Source organism: Passer montanus, unplaced genomic scaffold (genome assembly GCF_014805655.1).
Source record: "Passer montanus isolate IOZ18808 unplaced genomic scaffold, ASM1480565v1 scaffold157, whole genome shotgun sequence".
In the NCBI taxonomy this organism is placed as follows: domain Eukaryota; kingdom Metazoa; phylum Chordata; class Aves; order Passeriformes; family Passeridae; genus Passer; species Passer montanus.
The window spans coordinates 179,239-196,847 of record NW_024362827.1 but is presented as its reverse complement, the minus strand read 5'-3'; the positions used below and the strand labels follow the sequence as shown (position 1 = coordinate 196,847).

Genomic DNA, 17,609 nt, shown 5'->3' with positions numbered 1-17,609 from the left:
CCATCCATCCATCCCTCCATCATCCATCCATCCATGGATTCCCTCCATCCATATTTTTCCATTAAACCACCTCTCCAAGGCTCCCTTTTATCACAAATCCGCCCCCAGGTATCCCTGTCACCCTCCCGGGCACTGGGGGGGTGTCACAGCACGAAACCACAAGGCATTCAGAGGAAAAAGAAGAAAAATCCCCCTCAAAAAAAAAACCCCAAAAAATCCCACCAAAAAAAAATCTGGAGCTTTTATTCTGCGAGCAGGAAGCGCCTGTGTCTCGGGAAGGCGACTCCACATCCGCTCCAGCGCCAGCACATTCCCTGGGAATGGGAGCAGCCAGGGGTGACCCCGCTGCTGGTGGCCCCCCAGGGCTGGGGACATGCCAGGGATGAGGGTGGCAGTGGCACAGGTGCTTCCCAGAGCTCAACCCCCAGCTCCCCAGAGCGGAATTCCCGGCTGGAGCTGGAGCAGCGCTCACACAACCCCACCCTGGGCTCCTTTTGGCACCACAAAGGGCAGAGCTGACCCCAAAAAGCAGCGCTGACCCCCAGAAATGTTGTCCCCAACAGCCAGAGCCAGCCCAGCCGCGTGTCCTGAGCCCGTGGCGAGGTGCAGGAATCATTTCTGCTCCAGCACCGCTCCTCTGGAGGCTGTTCCTGCAGGAAGTTTCCTGTTTGTGCACACAAAGTCTGCTTGGGGACGATCAGTGATGATTTTTGGCAGCAGGGCCAGCTCAGCGCTCGGCCTCTGTGCCGGGGCAGCCACCGGGGCTGGAAAGCCTCTCAGCAAGCTCCGAGCGTGGGGAGTTCAGCCGAGGACACGGCCGGGGCCGCTCCGGGATTTTTTTTGTCGCTGGAAAACTCCAAAGGCTCGGCTGGGCTGGGATAAAGAGCAGGGAGCAGAGAGGGTGTGGGGTCCCGGGGGTGCCGGGGACAGAGGGACCAGCCCAGGGCTTCCTGCAGCCCCCAGGGCCAGGAGGGGCTGGCTGGTGACAAACCCAACATTTCTCCAGGGAAAGGAGCTCTGGGGCCCCCTCATCCCAAGGGATTCTCTGCAGAGCTCGGGGAGCTGCAGCCCTGGGGGCATTTCCTGGACCCCTGGGCAGCAGCATCAGGGGCTCTTTGGACCCCAATCCAGCTCTGTCCCAGCTCCTGGCGGCTGTTTGGGCTCCTCGGGGATGTCTTTCCACGGGAATAAAACACCGGAGGAGGCGCACAGCATCCAATTATCTGTTGGATCTTGCAGCACCCGAAAGGGGATTTTGGAGCCGCCCGGGCCCAGCACCACCCGGGCAGGGCAGCCCAGGAGAGCGGGACGGCTGCCGAGGGTGCTGCTCAGCCCAGGGATGCCATCTGCTGTTCACCGCTCTGGGAGGAGACCCAGCACGGCTCGGCCCAACCAAACCACCCAAACCTGCGGAAATCCCCAAACCCGCCCAAAACCATCCCGAAATGCAGGCACAGCCAGGAGTGCCCGGCCCACCCGGACGGGGCTCAGGTCACATCTCCGGGGCTCAGGTCACATCTCCGGGGCTCAGGTCACATCTCCGCCACCCGGAGGGTGGGCACAGCCCTGCTGGGCCAAAACCAGGGAGGTTGTGTCCCTCAGGACTCCATCTCCCAGGCAGGTTGTGTCCTGCAGGACCCCATTTCCCAGGCAGGTTGTGTCCCTCAGGACCCCATTTCCCAATTTCCCAGGGAGGTTGTGTCCTGCAGGATCCCATTTCCCAGGGAAGCTGTTTCCCTCAGGACCCCATTTCCCAATTTCCCGGGGAGGCTGTGTCCCTCAGGACCCCATTTCCCAATTTCCCAGGAAGTTTGTGTCCTGCAGGATCCCATTTCCCGGGGAGGTTGTGTCCCTCAGGACCCCATTTCCCAATTTCCCAGGAAGGTTGTGTCCTGCAGGATCCCGTTTCCCAGCAGGAGCATCCCAGGGAAGGGCAGGGCTGAGGCGCAGGCTGAGAAGGGTCAGGGGCGGGAGGTGAATGCCACCCTCACCCTCTGGGCGTGGGGAAAATCCCCCCCGTGCCAGGGGCACCCTGGGCTGGCACTCGGCATCTCCAGGGATCCTGTGGGGTGATGGAAGCTTGGGGTTCATCCAGAGGCAGACACCTGGAGCTGTTTTTCCCTCCTCGGGGGCTCAGAGCTGCTCGTGTCCCCCTCTCTGGAAGCTCGGGGCTCTCCCAGCTGTGGTTCTGTCACCCCCAGTCGCTGTCCCCTCCTCCATAAATCCCAGGGCGCTGCTCTGTCCAGGGTTTCTGGGGGCAGGAAGGGAAGGATCAGGCTCCACAGAGGATCCCTCCTCCCCCTGCTCCAGCCGAACAAAGCACCGAGCGCTGAGCGGGGCCCGGGAATCAGGAGAAAAAGAGCTGGGAAAGGTTCCTTAAGGACAAAGAAAATTCCTCATTAGCAGCCGGGCTCGGCGCAGGGGCGGCTCACGGGGAGATTGGCTGTGCCGGGGTTGGGCTGGAGGGGAAAGCTCCTCTCTCCCTTCATTCCCCTCCTGTTCCCCTCCTCCTTTCCCCAGCGCTCCACATCGGGGGATCCCGCCTGGAATGAGGGGAGAAGAATCCTGACCGCCGCTCCCTCTGTCCCACCGTGTCCCCGGAGCTCCACATGGAGCTCTTGGAGCTCCGAATGGTGCCCTCGGAGCTCTGAATGGTGTCCTCAGAGCTCCACACGGCATGCTCGGAGCTCCACACGGTGCTCATGGAGCTCTGAACTGCGTTCCTGGAGCTCCGCACGGCACCCTCAGAGCTCCGCACGGTGCCCTCGGAGCTCTGCACAGTGATCATGGAGCTCTGAACGGTGTCCTCGAAGCTCCACACAGTGAACTATGTTCCTGGAGCTCCACACGGTGTTCCCGGAGCTCCACATGGTGTTCCTGGAGCTCCACACAGTGTTCCCGGAGCTCCACACAGTGTACCTGGAGCTCCACACGGTGACAGGAGCGGCCCCAGATGGAGAGGCGACACAGCAGGGACAGCCCGGCCTGGGACCCTTGGAGCTGTGGGGAGCAGTTCCTCCACCTGATGTCCCCACGGAGCTGTGACAGTGACAGGAGGGGACCCCTGGCCAGCGTGGGGGTTCCTCATGGACAGCAGTGCCAGGAAGGGCGGCACCAGGATCCCTGGATGTGGTTCTGGAGCAGCTGCTGGATGGTGCTGTCCCAGCTCCAGGAGCTGCCAGCACCGTCCCCAGTGCCACTGCTGGGGACAGCCAGGGGCAGGGACATGTTCCAGGTGGGATTCTCCTCCAGGTGGGATTCTCAGGAATCAGAGGCACAGGGATCTGTTCCAGGTGGGATTCTCCTCCAGGTGGGATTCTCAGCAGTCGGAGAGGCACAGAGCCCTGCTCCAGGTGGGATCCCCACTCAGGTGGGCTTAGATCAGGAATCAGAGAGGCACAGGAACCTGTCCAAGGTGGGATTCTCCTCCTGGGAGTTCCAATCAGGAATCAGAGAGGCACAGGGTCCTGTTCCAGGTGGGATTCTCAGGAGTCAGAGAGGCACAGGACCCTGTTCCAGGTGGGATTCTCCTCCAGGAGTGTTCCAGTCAGGAATCACAGCGGCACAGGGCCCTGTTCCAGGGGGATTTTCAGGAGTCAGAGGCACAGGGCCCTGTTCCAGGTGGGATTCTTCCAGGAGAGTTCCAGTCAGGAATCACAGAGGCACAGGGTCCTGTTCCAGTGGGATTCTCAGGAGTCAGAGAGGCACAGGGTCCTGTTCCAGGTGGGATTCCCACTCAGGTGGGTTCCACTCAGGAGTCAGAGCGGCACAGGGATCTGTTCCAGGTGGGATTCTCTCCAGGAGAGTTCCAGTCAGGAGTCAGAGAGGCACAGGGATCTGTTCCAGGTGGGATTCTCAGGAGTCAGAGGCACAGGGCCCTGTTCCAGGTGGGATTCTCTCCAGGAGAGTTCCAATCAGGAGTCAGAGAGGCACAGGGCCCTGTTCCAGGTGGGATTCTCAGGAGTCGGAGAGGCACAGGGCCCTGTTCCAGGTGGGATTCTCTCCAGGAGAGTTCCAGTCAGGAATCACAGAGGCACAGGGCCCTGTTCCAGGTGGGATTCTCTCCAGGAGAGTTCCAATCAGGAGTCAGAGAGGCACAGGGCCCTGTTCCAGGTGGGATTCTCTCCAGGAGAGTTCCAATCAGGAATCACAGAGGCACAGGGCCTCCACGGCCGTGCTGAGCCCCTGGCTGACGCCGCCCACGGCCAGCAGGCAGTCCCGCAGCGCGATGCTGGAGCAGGCGCAGCGCGGCGTGGGCATGGGGGGCAGGCTCTCCCACTTGTTCTTCTCGGGGTGGAAAGCCTCTGCCGACTCCAGCACTGTCGGCTGATTCCCTGGAAGCACAAAAGGAGGCGCTGGATGATCTGGGAAGCACCATCGAGCTTCTCTCGGCGGCTCTGTACCCCATCCCTGCTCCCTCCCACCAGCCAGCACAGCGATTTCTCCTTTTTTTGGGATGACAACAATTCCAGCAGCTTTTTAAAGGGTTCCCACAGTCCCAGAGCCTCACCCAGGCCCCCAGCCACGACAACTCTGCCCCTCAGGTAGCCGGCCACGAAGTCTGCTCGCCTTTTCTTCAGGTAGCAGGAGCGCTCCATCTTCATCCAGCCCCCTGGAAGGACAGGACACGCTGGCTTTTGTGGGACCCCCCACCCCTGGGGAGCACCCGCCTCTCTGAGCCCCTGGCTCCTGGAAGGGCAGCTTGGCTGCTGCGCCTTGGGGTGATAAACCCCACGGAATGGTTGGGTTTGGGCCCTGTGATCCCACTGCTGGATCCAGCTGCCTCGGGAGTGAGGTTTTCCCGTTCCACTCGGTAATCCTGACTGGAAATCGTCCTCTAAGCTGAGCTCAAGGCAGCAGCAGGTGGGAGCTCTGTGCTCTGCAAGGATGGCAGAGCCCCAAACCCAGCCCTGTGTGCCCCAAACCCAGCCCTGTGTGCCCCAAATCCCAAACCCATCCCTGTGTCCCCAAACCCATCCCCGTGTCCCCAAACCCATCCCTGTGTCCCCAAACCATCTCTGTGTCCCCAAACCCATGTTTGTGTGTCCCCAAACCCAGCTCTGCATGTCCCCAAACCCATCCCTGTGTCCTCAAACCATCCCTGTGACCTCAAACCCATCTCCATGTCCCCAAACCCAGCTAGCTCTGCATGACCCCAAACCCAGCTGTGACCCCAATCCCAAACCCAGCCCTGTGTGCCCCAAACCCCAGACCCATCCCTGTGTCCCCAAACCCATCCCCGTGTCCCCAAACCCCTCCCCGTGTCCCCAGGCCCCCCGGCCGTGGCCGGCCCAGCTCCCACCCTGCTCCAGGTCGAACACATCCACGGTCCTCATGAACTTGGGCTGCCGGTAGAGCCGGCCCTGGCGCAGCCCCCCCAGGCTGAAGAGCTTCCCCTCGGTGGGCACGAAGCTGGAGAAGGCTCTCTTGGTGGGAATGCTGGGGAACCTGGCCCAGGAGCGCGTCTCCGTGTCGAACACCTCGAAGGCGTTGACGGCGTACTTGGATTGCCTTCCCCCTGGGAAAGAGAGGGAATGGGGAGGGAAAAAGGGAAAAAGGGAAAAAAAAGGGAAAAAGGGGAAATTGGAAAGGAGAGGGAATGTAAAGGAGAGGAAAAGAGAGGGAATGGAAAATGAGAGGGAATGGAAAGGAGAGGGAATTGGAGAAGGAATGGAAAAAGAGGGGGAATTGGAAAGGAGAGGGAATGTGAAAAGAGAGGAAATGGGAAAGGAGAGGGAATGGGAAAGGAGAGGGAATTCCAGCTCAGTTTTGTCTCCCTGCTCTGTGCAGAGCTCACCATCCCATAATGTGAGCCCAGACCCACACACTAAAGCAGCACAGAACCTGAAAAATAGAAAATCTAAAACCTGAGGCATCACTCCAGCCCGCGAGTCAAACTAGGGATTTTTCCACTTCTCTGTCTTATCACAGGAAAAATCTGAATTTTCCCAGCTCTGCCCCTGCCCGTGGCGCAGGCACAGGGAGGGGTTTGAAATGAGCCAGTTTGATCCAGACAAACCCAGAGCAGAGCCGGGATCACATTCGGGAAGAGCAGAGGAATTCCAGGAGAGGATCCAGCGAGCCCTGGCCTGAGCTCCCGAGAGCAGGAGAGCTGGGGCAGCTGCTGCTCCCCGGGCCAGGATCCATCCCAGGGCCAGGGATCCATCCCAGTGATCCCAGTGCCAGGGATCCATCCCAGTGCCAGGGATCCACCCCAGGGCCAGGGATCCATCCCAGTGATCCCAGTGCCAGGGATCCATCCCAGGGCCAGGGATCCATCCCAGGGCCAGGGATCCATCCCAGGGCCAGGGATCCATCCCAGGGCCAGGATCCCAGTGATCCCAGGGCCAGGGATCCATCCCAGGGCCAGGGATCCATCCCAGGGCCAGGGATCCATCCCAGGGCCAGGGATCCCATCAGTCAGGCATGGAGGAGGAGAAGGAGGAAGAGGAGAAGGAAGAAAAAGGGAGGACGAAGAGAAAGGACGCAACAGAAAGCAAAAGAAAAAAGTGAAGGAGAAGGAAGGAGAAGGAAGAGAAAGGAACAAAAATGAAGGAGAAGGAGGAAGAAAAGAGGAGGGGCAGGGCTGGTCCTTACCCAGCACGTAGATCTTGGTGCCCCTCAGGATGGACGTGGCGGCGTAGCGGGGGGTGGGCATGGCAGCCAGGGACACCCAGATGTCCTTGAGCACGTCGTAGTGCTGCAGGAAGTTGTGGGGCCGCAGGTCCGAGCCCATCCCACCTGCTGCGTACACCCTGTGGTCTGGATGGGGCCAAAACCCCAAAAATAACATGAAATTATTGTAGGGAAGCACGAGAAATCCATCCCCCCTGAAAAAAAAAAAAGGCAAAAAACAAAACAAAACAAAACAAACAAAAACCCCCAAAAACTGCTATGGGAAAACACCAGAAATATCCCTGCCCTAAAAAAAAATTTTAAAAAAAAATCCATCCCCCCTTGCACAAAACATCCACTCAAGGAGCAGAACTTGCTGTAAAGCCATAAAAAGTTTGGAAGCACAGGAGAGGTTTTGGGGACTCCTGGAAGCGCAGGAGAGGTTTTGGAGACTCCTGGAAGCACAGGAGAGGTTTTGGAGACTCCTGGAAGTGCAGGAGGTGTTTTGGAGACTCCTGGAAGTGCAGGAGATGTCTTGGAGATGAACAAATCAACCTGGACTGCCACCAGGAGAGATTTTGTGCCCAAGCACAGAATCAAAGCCAGGAAAAACCTCCAAGCTCGTCAAGCCCAGCCTTTAATCACCAATTCATCAACCAGATCCCCAAATCCCCAACGCCGTGGCCCTGGGCCTGCTGTCCAGAGGGATTTTGTGCCCAAGCACAGACTCAAAGCTGGGAAAAACCTCCAAGCTCATCAAGCCCAACCTTTAATCACCAATTTATCAACCCCAACGCCACGGCCCTGGCAGGTCCCTCCTGTGGCATTCACGTCCTTTGACCATGATCCCTTTGCCCAGGGTTTTCCTCCTGGGAAGCTGAACGGCCGTGTCCCCCACTGTCACTGTCAGGACACCACAGAGTGTCCCCCCAGTGTCAGGACACCACAGAGTGTCCCCCACTGTTGGGGCACCACAGAGTGTCCCCCAGTGTCACTGTCAGGACACCACAGAGTGTCCCCCACTATTGGGACACCAGAGAATGTCCCCCAGTGTCACTGTCAGGACACCAGAGAGTGTCCCCCAGTGTCACTGTCAGGGCACCACAGAGTGTCCCCCCAGTGTCAGGACACCACAGAGTGTCCCCCCACTATTGGGGCACCACAGAGTGTCCCCCCCACTTTCTGCTGGGCCGCGCCTGCCCGTGTTTCCCGAGCTATTGGGGCACCACAGAGTGTCCCCCCCACTTTCTGCTGGGCCGCGCCTGCCCGTGTTTCCCGTGTCTCTTTCCCAGACAGACAGACAGACACCCACAAAGCCCCTCTTGCCTTTGGCCGCCACCGAGATGCCCATGGCGGCCTCGCGCAGCGAGCTGCGCTTCCTCCAGCGCCCCTCGTCCGTGCTGTACACCTCCACCACCTTCAGCGGCAGCTGCTCCGCGCCCACGCCGCCGATCACCATGATCCTCTTGCCCAGCACGGTGACGGCCACGCCGGCCCTGGCCGTGGGCATGGCGGGCAGCGCTGCCCACTGGTCGGCCTCGGGCGAGTAGACCTCGAAGGAGGCCACGGGGACGCCGTTGTCGTCGCAGCCGCCCACGGCGAAGACCTGCCCGCCCGCCTCCACCAGCGTGGAGTACACCCTGCGGCTGGGCAGCGGCGCCAGGGACTTCCACTGGAAGTCCTTGGTGCTGGGCAGGTCCATGGTGGCCGCCAGGAAGGGGCTGGTGCTGGAAAAGAGAGTTCTGGGATCGGTGAGGGTGGAAATGTTCTCCAGGATCGGCCAGGCTGTGCCCGACCCCCACCCTGAGCACTCAGTGCCACCTCCAGGGATGGGCACTCCAAACCTCCTGGGCAGCCCCTTCCAGCCCTTTCCAGGAGGAAATTCCTGCTGGTGTCCACCCTGAGCCTCCCCAGCCCAGCCTGAGGCCGTTCCCTCTCCTCCTGTCCCTGTTCCCTGGGAGCAGATCCCAAATCCCCCCCGGCTGTCCCCTCCTGGCAGGGAGTTGTGCAGAGCCACAAATTCCCCCTGAGCCTCCTTTGCTCCAGGCTGAGCCCCTTCCCAGCTCCCTCAGGACTCTCCAGACCCTTCCCAGCTCCCTCAGGACTCTCCAAACCCTTCCCGGCTCCCTCAGGACTCTCCAGACCCTTCCCGGCTCCCTCAGGACTCCCCAGACCCTTCCCCATCTCCATTCCCTTCCCTGGACTCGCTCCAGCCCCAAAATGTTCCTCCTGAACTGAGGGAAAATCCCAGAGTGCAAACCCCACCCTGCCAGGAGCAGAGCGGGACCAGAGCTGCCCTCCCACTGTCCCTGTCCCCTGTGTCACCGCCATCCCCCGAGCACCGCTGTCACTCCCGTCTGTCCCCCGTGCCACCCCCAGAGCGCCACTGTCGCCTGTCCCCCGGGTCACCGCCACCCCCCGCGCAGCACCGCCACCTTTCAGCGCCTCTCCATCAATCCTGCGGCTCCAGAGCCGCCTCAGCAGCTCACGCAGAGACCGAGCCTAAAAATAAAACAAAACAAGAAGAGGTGGGGAAACAAGAAACCGAAAAACAAAACAAAACAAAAAAAAAGACACAAAAAACAACAACACAAAAAAAAACCGCACCAAAAAACAACAAAAACAAAACAAAACAACAAAAAACCCCAAAAAAACCAAAAGAAAACAAAACAAACAAAAAAAAACCCAAAAAAAAACAAACGAGGCGAGGAGGTTGGAGTCGGTTTGTTCTGCTGCTTCCCCGCCCCCAGGTGGCTTCAAACCGGGCTCTGCTCCCTCCCCCCTGTTTTCCTGCCGCCTGGGGAGCTTTTCCTCCTCTGAGCCACCGGGTTCCTCCTCCTGACCTTCCTCACCCTGAGGAACGCGAGCCCCCGGCTGCAATCCCCGGCAGAGCGCTGGGAACGCGGTCCTTGCTCCATCTCCTCTCTCCTTCATTAAGCGCCACGCAGATGAGCTTAATTAGCGCGGGAGGACCGAGAGAGGGCGAAGGGAGAGGGACAAAAGCAGCTCTGGGAGGGAAATCCTTTCCCGTCCTCCCCATCCAACCCCGAGCCTCCACAAAATCCGATTAGTCCGAGCAGGGCTGTTTGGTTTATTATTATTATTCATATTATTATTATTATTATTATTATTATTATTATTATTATTATTATTATTATTATTATTAATCTTCTCACATAAATGTTCAGGAGCGCACAAAACATCATTTGGGGCATGAGGAATTAATAAATAAACTGAGAAATCCTGCTTGGGCTGCCAGCCTCCAGCAGCAGGACCTGCCCTGGGCCCATCCGCGATTCCCGGGGCAATTCCCGGGGCAATTCCCGGAAATTCCCGGCTCCAGGGCGGCCGCAGACAAAGGAGCACGAAGGCACGATAAAAAGCAGCAGCAGCACATCGAGCCACGCGTGCCGGCCTCCGGAATCCAAGGAAAAAGCAGCGAGGAGCAGCCCCGGGATTTGTGCCCCGGCAGCTCCGGGTGATCGATTCTGCTCCCTCGGCTGATCGATTTCCTTTCCAGGTGAATTTTCATGGATAAATTCAGCCTGGGTTGGTTCGTTAGCAAAGCAGAGCCAGCTCCTCTTTCCAGGAGCTCCATGGATTTGTGTCCGGGCATTCCTGACCTTTATTCCTTCAGTGCTGGGATGAGACACAACCAGCAGCAGAACCTGCCTGGGGCCAGGCAATTTCTCCGTCCGAAACTCAGGAATAATTGCCTAAAATGACCTAAAAATTCCTTTTCCACATCCCAGCACGCAGAGGAGAGGGATGAGGATTTCTCCGGGCAGGTCTTCCATGGGAATAAAGGAGAAAAGAGCTGGGAATTTGCTGGAACGCAAAGCCCTGCCTGAATTCAGCTGCCTTGGCACACAAAGATTCTGCTCCCCTTCCCTGCCGTGCTATTTAAAGGAAATCAAGGTCAGGATGGCGCTCTGAATTCCTGAATTCCACGTCTTCGCCTCCGGCTCTCCAAAAATCACCTGGATTTCAGCGGGAGGCGATAGCAGCGTGGTGCTGGGAGCTGGCAGAGCTTCCTGCGGCCACATTCCCCTCCCAGCCCCGGGAATTATCGCCTCATCCTCCCGGACTGATTGACGTTTGAAATCCAAAGGAAGGGAAATTGCTTTTTCCCCGGCAGAGATGGGGCCGAGCCCTCTGCTCCTTATCCCTGCAGGAAGAAATTCCTTGGGGAAAGGATGAAATTCCTTGGGGAAAGGATGAAATTCCTTGGTTTAAGGATGGAAAGATGAAATTCCTTGGTTTCAGGATGGAAAGGATGAAATTCCCTGGTTTAAGGATGGGAAGGATGAAATTCCTTGGTTTAAGGATGGAAAGGATGAAATTCCCTGGTTTCAGGATGGGAAGGATGAAATTCCTTGGTTTCAGGATGGGAAGGATGACATTCCCTGGTTTCAGGATGGGAAGGATGACATTCCCTGGTTTCAGGATGGGAAGGATGAAAATCCCTGATTTAAGGATGGAAAGGACGAAATTCCTTGGTTTCAGGGTGGAAAGGATGAAATTCCCTGGTTTAAGGATGGAAATTATTAAATTCCCTGGTTTCAGGATGGAAAGGATGGAATCGTTGGTTTAAGGATGGAAAGGAAGAAATTCCTTGGGTTAAGGATGGAAAGGATGAAATTCCTTGGGTTAAGGATGGAAATTATGAAATTCCTTGGTTTAAGGATGGAAAGGATGAAATTCCCTGGTTTCAGGATGGGAAGGATGAAATTCCTTGGTTTCAGGATGGGAAGGATGAAAATCCCTGATTTAAGGATGGAAAGATGAAATTCCTTGGTTTCAGGATGGGAAGGATGAAATTCCTTGGGTTAAGGATGGGAAGGATGACATTCCCTGATTTCAGGATGGGAAGGATGACATTCCTTGGTTTCAGGATGGGAAGGATGACACTCCCTGGTTTAAGAAAACCTCCAGGGTCTTTTCCAAGTGGATTTGGAGCGCGGATGGGCAGGGGCAGCCCCGGAGAGGGGTCAGGGCTCCAGGGGACAGCGGGAGCTCTCCCTGGATATTCCCTCCAAGGAAAACCCATCCCTGATTTTGGGGAGCCCCTGGATTCGTGGCATTCATGGATCTGCAGTAATTTGGGATTTATCAGCGCCAGGTTGGGTTCCAGGGGATCAACGGGGGGAGATGTCAGCGCAGCTCCTTTCCCTTCCCAGCCCTCTTCTCTCCAGGATTTGGAAGTTTTGCTGCTCCAGGGTGGAAATTCCAAGGGCTGGAGCACAAACCTCCTCCCATTTGGGAACGGGGCAGAGCCAGGATGATCCTCGGAGCCCCAAAATTCCCACCTGCCAGCGGGAGCGGGACAAACACACCCAGCGGGCAGAGAAATCCGCCGGGGACACTCCGGGGAAAGGTTCTTCCTCTCCCCCGTGTCCCGAGGGAAAGGGGGCTGGGAACAGCCGGGCTCTGCTGCCTTCGCTCCAGCCCCGGCAGCTGGGAATGGAAGGAGCAGGATGGAATCGCCAGCCGGGGATTCCTGACCTCCCGCCTCGGCTCCCTCGCCATAGTAACAACCCGCCGGAAAATCACAACAACAACAGCGAAACCTCGCCGGCTCCCCGCCTCTGCCTGGAAAAAACCGGCAAAAACGGCGGAAAACACCGGGATTAGAAGAGATTTCCTCGTGCCGAGCAGAGCAGCTCGTTTGGTACCCCCGGTGCCGAGCATCCTTTGGGATGCAGGAGGGGCCGGGGCCGGCCTGGCCCCCCCGGCTTCACCCTGCCCAGCCCGGGATCCGCTGCAGCCCCCTCCTGCCAGCTCCACTCCCGATGGGAGGGACAGGGGCTGCGGAAGGAAATATTCCCCAGCAGGAGCGCGCCAGGGCTGCCACAGCTCCGGGACAGGGACACAAGCTGCTGCATTTATTGAAAGAGCCCAAATCAGCCTTTTTATAAATCCTGAGTGGGCTGAAAAATCAGCAGAGCAAGGTGAGGCTTGCTCATGTCACTGTTGAGGTCAGGAGTTTTAATTTAATACTTTAATTTAATTTAATTTAATTTAATTTAAGAGCAAGGACTCACCTGCAAGGGCAAAGGGTCTTCCTTCCCCACCCAGCTCCCAGCAGGACCCCGAATCCCCCTCCTCGTCCCCAAAAGCTCCCTCTGCCCCACGAGTCAAACACAGAACGGCTTTCCCAGCCCTGCAGCCTCTCAGGTTGTGTTCCCAGAGCTCCTTTTCCTCTTTATTCCGGCTGCAGAGGGAATGGGAAGAGCCCCAGGCCGGATCACAGCTGGGGGAGGTCAGAGCAGCCCCATCCCTGCCGGGCCTGCTCCGGGAGAAAGGCTGGGAAACGGGATTGGGATGCTGGGGGAGAAAAGCTGAAAATACGGAATTTTTGGGGAAAAAAGTATTAGAAAACCCCATCATTTCCCACAAAAAGTAAGGGGAAAAAAATCATCTTTCCCCACCCAATTTTTGGAAGGGAAACACAAACTCCGAGCTTTGTTCGTGGCTGCTCCTGAACAGCCTGGGAGGACGCGGGGTCCCAAAGCATCCCCCAGTGACCTCCAGCGAGGAATTCCCTCCCTCCCTCCTTCCTCTCCCGGGATTTCTCGGGAATACTCACAGCTCCGGCGAGGCATGGCTGGAAATGCTCCCGATTTTCCCAAACCCTCCGAGCATCCCCTTCCTCCCACTCCCCGCCGGGAGCAGCCGGGGTTGGGAATTGCTGCGTGGGAAGAGGGGGGAAAAAAATTAAAATAAAATAAAAATAAATCCGCGTAAATCCAGCGGCGCCGCTGTTCCCCCTCTGGAAGATGTAGGACGCTCGGGGCGGGGAGGGTTTCCCCAGCTGGGCTCCTCCTCGGGGCTGTGCGTGCGAATTCCCGGCGTTCCCGATCCATCCCTGAGCCTTTTATGGCTCCCCGCGCTCGCAGGATGTTCTGGAACGGCGGCGCTCCCCGCCCCAAAGCGGCACCGCCTGAATTCCGGGGGGATTTTGGAAAAAAATCGGGAAAGCCGGAGCTGGGAGGAGGCGGAGGTGTCTGGGGTGGATCCCAGGGATCCGCCAGGGAAGAGCCCGTCCCGGGGATGTCACCCCAAAAGGGGGAAACGGGCACGGCAAGGGCGGCTGGGGCGGCGGAACCCCAGAATTCTGCTCCTGCATCCCACAGGGAGCTCGCAGGAGCGGGATGCTGGAACCAATTCCCAAAATTCTGCTCCTGCATCCCACAGGGAGCTCGCAGGAGCAGGATGTTTGAGCCAGTTCCCAAAATTCTGCTCCTGCACCCCACAGGGAGCTCACAGAAACAGGATTTTGGACTCTTTGGAGCAGATTCCCAAAATTTCTCTCCCTGTACCCCACAGGGAGCTTGGAGCAGGGGAATGCTGGACCCTTTGGGGCTGATTCCCAAAATTCTGCTCCTGCATCCCACAGGGAGCTCACAGGAGCGGGATGCTGGAACCAATTCCCAAAATTCTGCTCCTGCATCCCACAGGGAGCTCGCAGGAGCGGGATGCTGGAACCAATTCCCAAAATTCTGCTCCTGCATCCCACAGGGAGCTCACAGGAGCAGGATGTTGGAGCCAGTTCCCAAAATTCTGCTCCTGCACCCCACAGGGAGCTCACAGAAACAGGATTTTGGACTCTTTGGAGCAGATTCCCAAAATTTCTCTCCCTGTACCCCACAGGGAGCTTGGAGCAGGGGAATGCTGGACCCTTTGGGGCTGATTCCCAAAATTCTGCTCCTGCATCCCACAAGCTTGGAGGAGCAGGATGCTGGAGCCTCTGGAGCTGATTCCCAAAATTTCTTTCCCTGCATCCCACAAGCTTGGAGGATTGGGATGTTGGAGCCTGTGGACTTCCAAAATTCTGCTCCTGTATCCCACAAGGAGCTCGGAGGAGCAGGATGCTGGAGCCTTTGGAGCTGATTCCCAAAATTTCTCTCCCTGCACCCCACAGGGATCTTGGAGGAGCAGGATTTTGGACCCTTTGAAGGCAATCCCCAAAATTCTGCTCCTGCATCCCACAAGGAGCTCAGAGGAGTGCAATGTTGGAGCTTTTGGGGCTGATTCCCAAAATTTCTCTCCCTGCACCCCACAAGCTCGGAGGAACAGGATGGTGGAGCCTGTGGATTCCCAAAATTCTGCTGCTGCATCCCACAGGGAGCTCAGAGCAGGGGAATGCCGGACCCTTTGGGGCTGATTCCCAAAATTCTGATCCTGCACCCCACAAGGAGCTTGGAGGAGCGGGATATTGGAGCTTTTGGGGCCAATTCCCAAAATTCTGCTTCCTGCAGCTCCCACATCCCACGAGGAGCTCGGAGGAGCAGGATTTTGGAGCTCATTCCCAAAATTCTGATCCTGCACCCCACAAGGAGCTCGGAGGAGCAGGATTTTGGAGCTTTTGGGGCCAATTCCCCAAATTTTCATCCCACATCCCACAAGGATCACACAGGAGCAGGATTTCAAACCCTTTGGAGCTGATTCCGAGCCTGCCACCCATCCCAGGATTTTTCCTCCCTGACCTGGTTCTCTCTAAAGGTGTTAAATTCATTTTTTTCTCCTCAAAGTGCTGCGGAATAACTTTGAGGAAAAATCCTTCAAGGATTTTTCTTTTTTTTTTTTTTGGTGCCCCAAAAAGGCAGATTTTTTTTGTGTACCTCGCCCTCTTTGGGAATGATAAAGGAAATGTTGATGTTAAAGGGAAAAATAAATTTAAAATTGTCCTGAAAATCGATCAAATCCTGCAATTCCACATCTGTTTCCATGGGAACAGCAGGGGAGGTGCAGGAATTCCTGCAGATGACACCAGGGAGGTTTTCATTCCCAGGTTTAATTCCCTTTTTCTCACCTGTGGCACCTCAGGCTGAGCCAACTCCATCCCAAAACCATTCCTGGGATGGGAAATGGGGGGAGAGCTGCAGGAATAAAAAAAAAAAAGGGGAAAAAAAGGGAAAAAAAAGCTTTGGAAATGGAGAAAAAGGGGTTTTGGTTGGCTTTTTAAAATTGAAATAATAATAATAATAATAATAATAATAATAATAATAATAATACACAATTTATATTAATTTAATTAATTTAATGACAGTAATTTAAATAATAATATATAATAATATATTATGGATAATTTTAATAATTTTTTTTTAAAAAATAATATTCCCAAAATTCTGATCCTGCACCCCACAAGGAGCTCGGAGGAGCAGGATTTTGGAGCTTTTGGGGCCAATTCCCCAAATTTTCATCCCACATCCCACAAGGATCACACAGGAGCAGGATTTCAAACCCTTTGGAGCTGATTCCGAGCCTGCCACCCATCCCAGGATTTTTCCTCCCTGACCTGGTTCTCTCTAAAGGTGTTAAATTCATTTTTTTCTCCTCAAAGTGCTGCGGAATAACTTTGAGGAAAAATCCTTCAAGGATTTTTCTTTTTTTTTTTTTTTTGGGGCCCCAAAAAGGCAGATTTTTTTTGTGTACCTCGCCCTCTTTGGGAATGATAAAGGAAATGTTGATGTTAAAGGGAAAAATAAATTAAAAATTGTCCTGAAAATCGATCAAATCCTGCAATTCCACATCTGTTTCCATGGGAACAGCAGGGGAGGTGCAGGAATTCCTGCAGATGACACCAGGGAGGTTTTCATTCCCAGGTTTAATTCCCTTTTTCTCACCTGTGGCACCTCAGGCTGAGCCAACTCCATCCCAAAACCATTCCTGGGATGGGAAATGGGGGGAGAGCTGCAGGAATAAAAAAAAAAAAAGGGGAGAAAAAGGGAAAAATCAGCTCTGGAAATGGAGAAAAAGGGGTTTTGGTTGGCTTTTTAAAATTGAAATAATAATAATAATAATAATAATAATAATAATAATAATGACACCAGGGAGGTTTTCATTCCCAGGTTTAATTCCCTTTTTCTCACCTGTGGCACCTCAGGCTGAGCCAACTCCATCCCAAAACCATTCCTGGGATGGGAAATGGGGGGAGAGCTGCAGGAATAAAAAAAAAAAAGGGGAGAAAAAGGGAAAAATCAGCTCTGGAAATGGAGAAAAAGGGGTTTTGGTTGGCTTTTTAAAATTGAAATAATAATAATAATAATAATAATAATAATAATAATAATAATAATAATAATAATAATAATAATAATAATAATAATAATAATAATAATAATAATAATAATAATAATAATAATAATAATAATAATAATAATACACAATTTATATTAATTTAATTAATTTAATGACAGTAATTTAAATAATAATATATAATAATATATTATGGATAATTTTAATAATTTTTTTTAAAAAAATAATGTGGGTAAAGAGGGAAAACTGATTTTTTTTTGTAGCTAAAGAGGGATTTTGTTGTGCCAGCAAGGACAGAAACGCAGGGGATGGCAGATCCCGAATTTTTCCCAGAGATTTTTCAGGCTGACAGTTAATTAAGGAGTTAATTAAGGAATTTTGCAGTGCAGGGAGTCCCTTAATCAGTGAAGACAGGAGCCCAGAACTCTGGGATTTCTCCATCAGATTTTCAGCCGTGGGGAGAAATCCACCGGCTGTGCCCGCCCGGGTGGCAAACGCGGGGAGACAGCTCCAGGCAGGGAAAAACAGGGGAAAAGGGAAAAACGGGGGGGAAAAGGGAAAACCACCCCAAAACCATCCCCAAGCCACTCCAAAATCCCAAAAACCACCCCAAAACACATCCCAAAGCCATCCCAAACACCATCCTAAAAACCACCTCATAAACCACCCCAAAATCTCCACAAAAACCACTCCAAAACATCCCAAAATCATCCCAAAACCACTCTAAAACATCCCAAAGCCATCCCAAAAATCACCTCAAAAGCAACCCCAAAACCCCATCCAAACCTATCCCAAAACCACCCCAAAAACCATCCCAAAATCCATCCCAAAACCACACAAAAATTGTCCCAAAACCCATCCCAAATCAGCTACAGCTCGTGGAGTGGAAGCAGCTTTGAGCTGTGGATTTGAATGGGGTTTATAATAAATATAATTTTTAAATGAATTAATTTTTT

The 17,609-nt window shown here is 54.7% G+C and overlaps 2 protein-coding genes across 8 annotated transcripts; one reads left to right on the top strand and one right to left on the bottom strand.

Moving 5' to 3' along the window:
* On the top strand, positions 1 to 4,028 carry LOC120499093 (basic salivary proline-rich protein 2-like). Of its 6 annotated transcripts, none has more exons than XR_005626805.1 (3): positions 1 to 1,695; positions 1,770 to 3,680; positions 3,949 to 4,028. XR_005626805.1 is itself a non-coding variant. In XM_039702564.1 (3 exons), the coding sequence occupies exons 1-3, from the start codon at positions 548 to 550 to the stop codon at positions 1,941 to 1,943; spliced, it is 1,290 nt and encodes a 429-aa protein (XP_039558498.1). In that variant the 5' UTR covers positions 1 to 547; the 3' UTR covers positions 1,944 to 3,852. The 6 variants fall into 6 exon arrangements, 5 of the variants coding, with proteins under 5 accessions (XP_039558498.1, XP_039558496.1, XP_039558494.1 ...); XM_039702564.1 differs by lacking the exon at positions 3,949 to 4,028 and having other exon boundaries at positions 1 to 1,491; positions 1,532 to 1,588; positions 1,655 to 3,852; XM_039702562.1 differs by lacking the exon at positions 3,949 to 4,028 and having other exon boundaries at positions 1 to 1,491; positions 1,532 to 1,695; positions 1,770 to 3,852.
* Positions 4,029 to 4,040: 12 nt separating this feature from the next.
* Positions 4,041 to 13,738, bottom strand: KLHDC8A (kelch domain containing 8A). 2 transcript variants are annotated; one of them, XM_039702566.1, is made up of 7 exons: positions 13,205 to 13,738; positions 9,051 to 9,117; positions 7,942 to 8,342; positions 6,598 to 6,762; positions 5,303 to 5,518; positions 4,511 to 4,612; positions 4,041 to 4,334 (listed from the first exon to the last, which is right to left on the bottom strand). In XM_039702566.1, exons 3-7 carry the CDS (start codon positions 8,315 to 8,317, stop codon positions 4,141 to 4,143), a joined length of 1,053 nt encoding a protein of 350 aa, XP_039558500.1. In that variant the 5' UTR covers positions 8,318 to 8,342; positions 9,051 to 9,117; positions 13,205 to 13,738; the 3' UTR covers positions 4,041 to 4,140. The 2 variants fall into 2 exon arrangements, with proteins under 2 accessions (XP_039558500.1, XP_039558501.1); XM_039702567.1 differs by lacking the exon at positions 13,205 to 13,738 and adding an exon at positions 10,596 to 10,792.
* Positions 13,739 to 17,609: the final 3,871 nt, after the last annotated feature.

Coding starts and splice junctions, on each gene's coding strand:
- LOC120499093 (XM_039702559.1), top strand. CDS start 548: ATGTTGTCCCCAACAGCCAGAGCCAGCCCAGCCGCGTGTCCTGAGCCC. Junction 1,696..1,769: donor TTTCCCAATTTCCCAGGGAG/GTTGTGTCCTGC, acceptor TTTCCCGGGGAG/GCTGTGTCCCTCAGGACCCC.
- KLHDC8A (XM_039702566.1), bottom strand. CDS start 8,317: ATGGACCTGCCCAGCACCAAGGACTTCCAGTGGAAGTCCCTGGCGCCG. Junction 6,763..7,941: donor CATCTCGGTGGCGGCCAAAG/GCAAGAGGGGCT, acceptor GGCCCCATCCAG/ACCACAGGGTGTACGCAGCA. Junction 5,519..6,597: donor CACCAAGATCTACGTGCTGG/GTAAGGACCAGC, acceptor TCTCTTTCCCAG/GGGGAAGGCAATCCAAGTAC.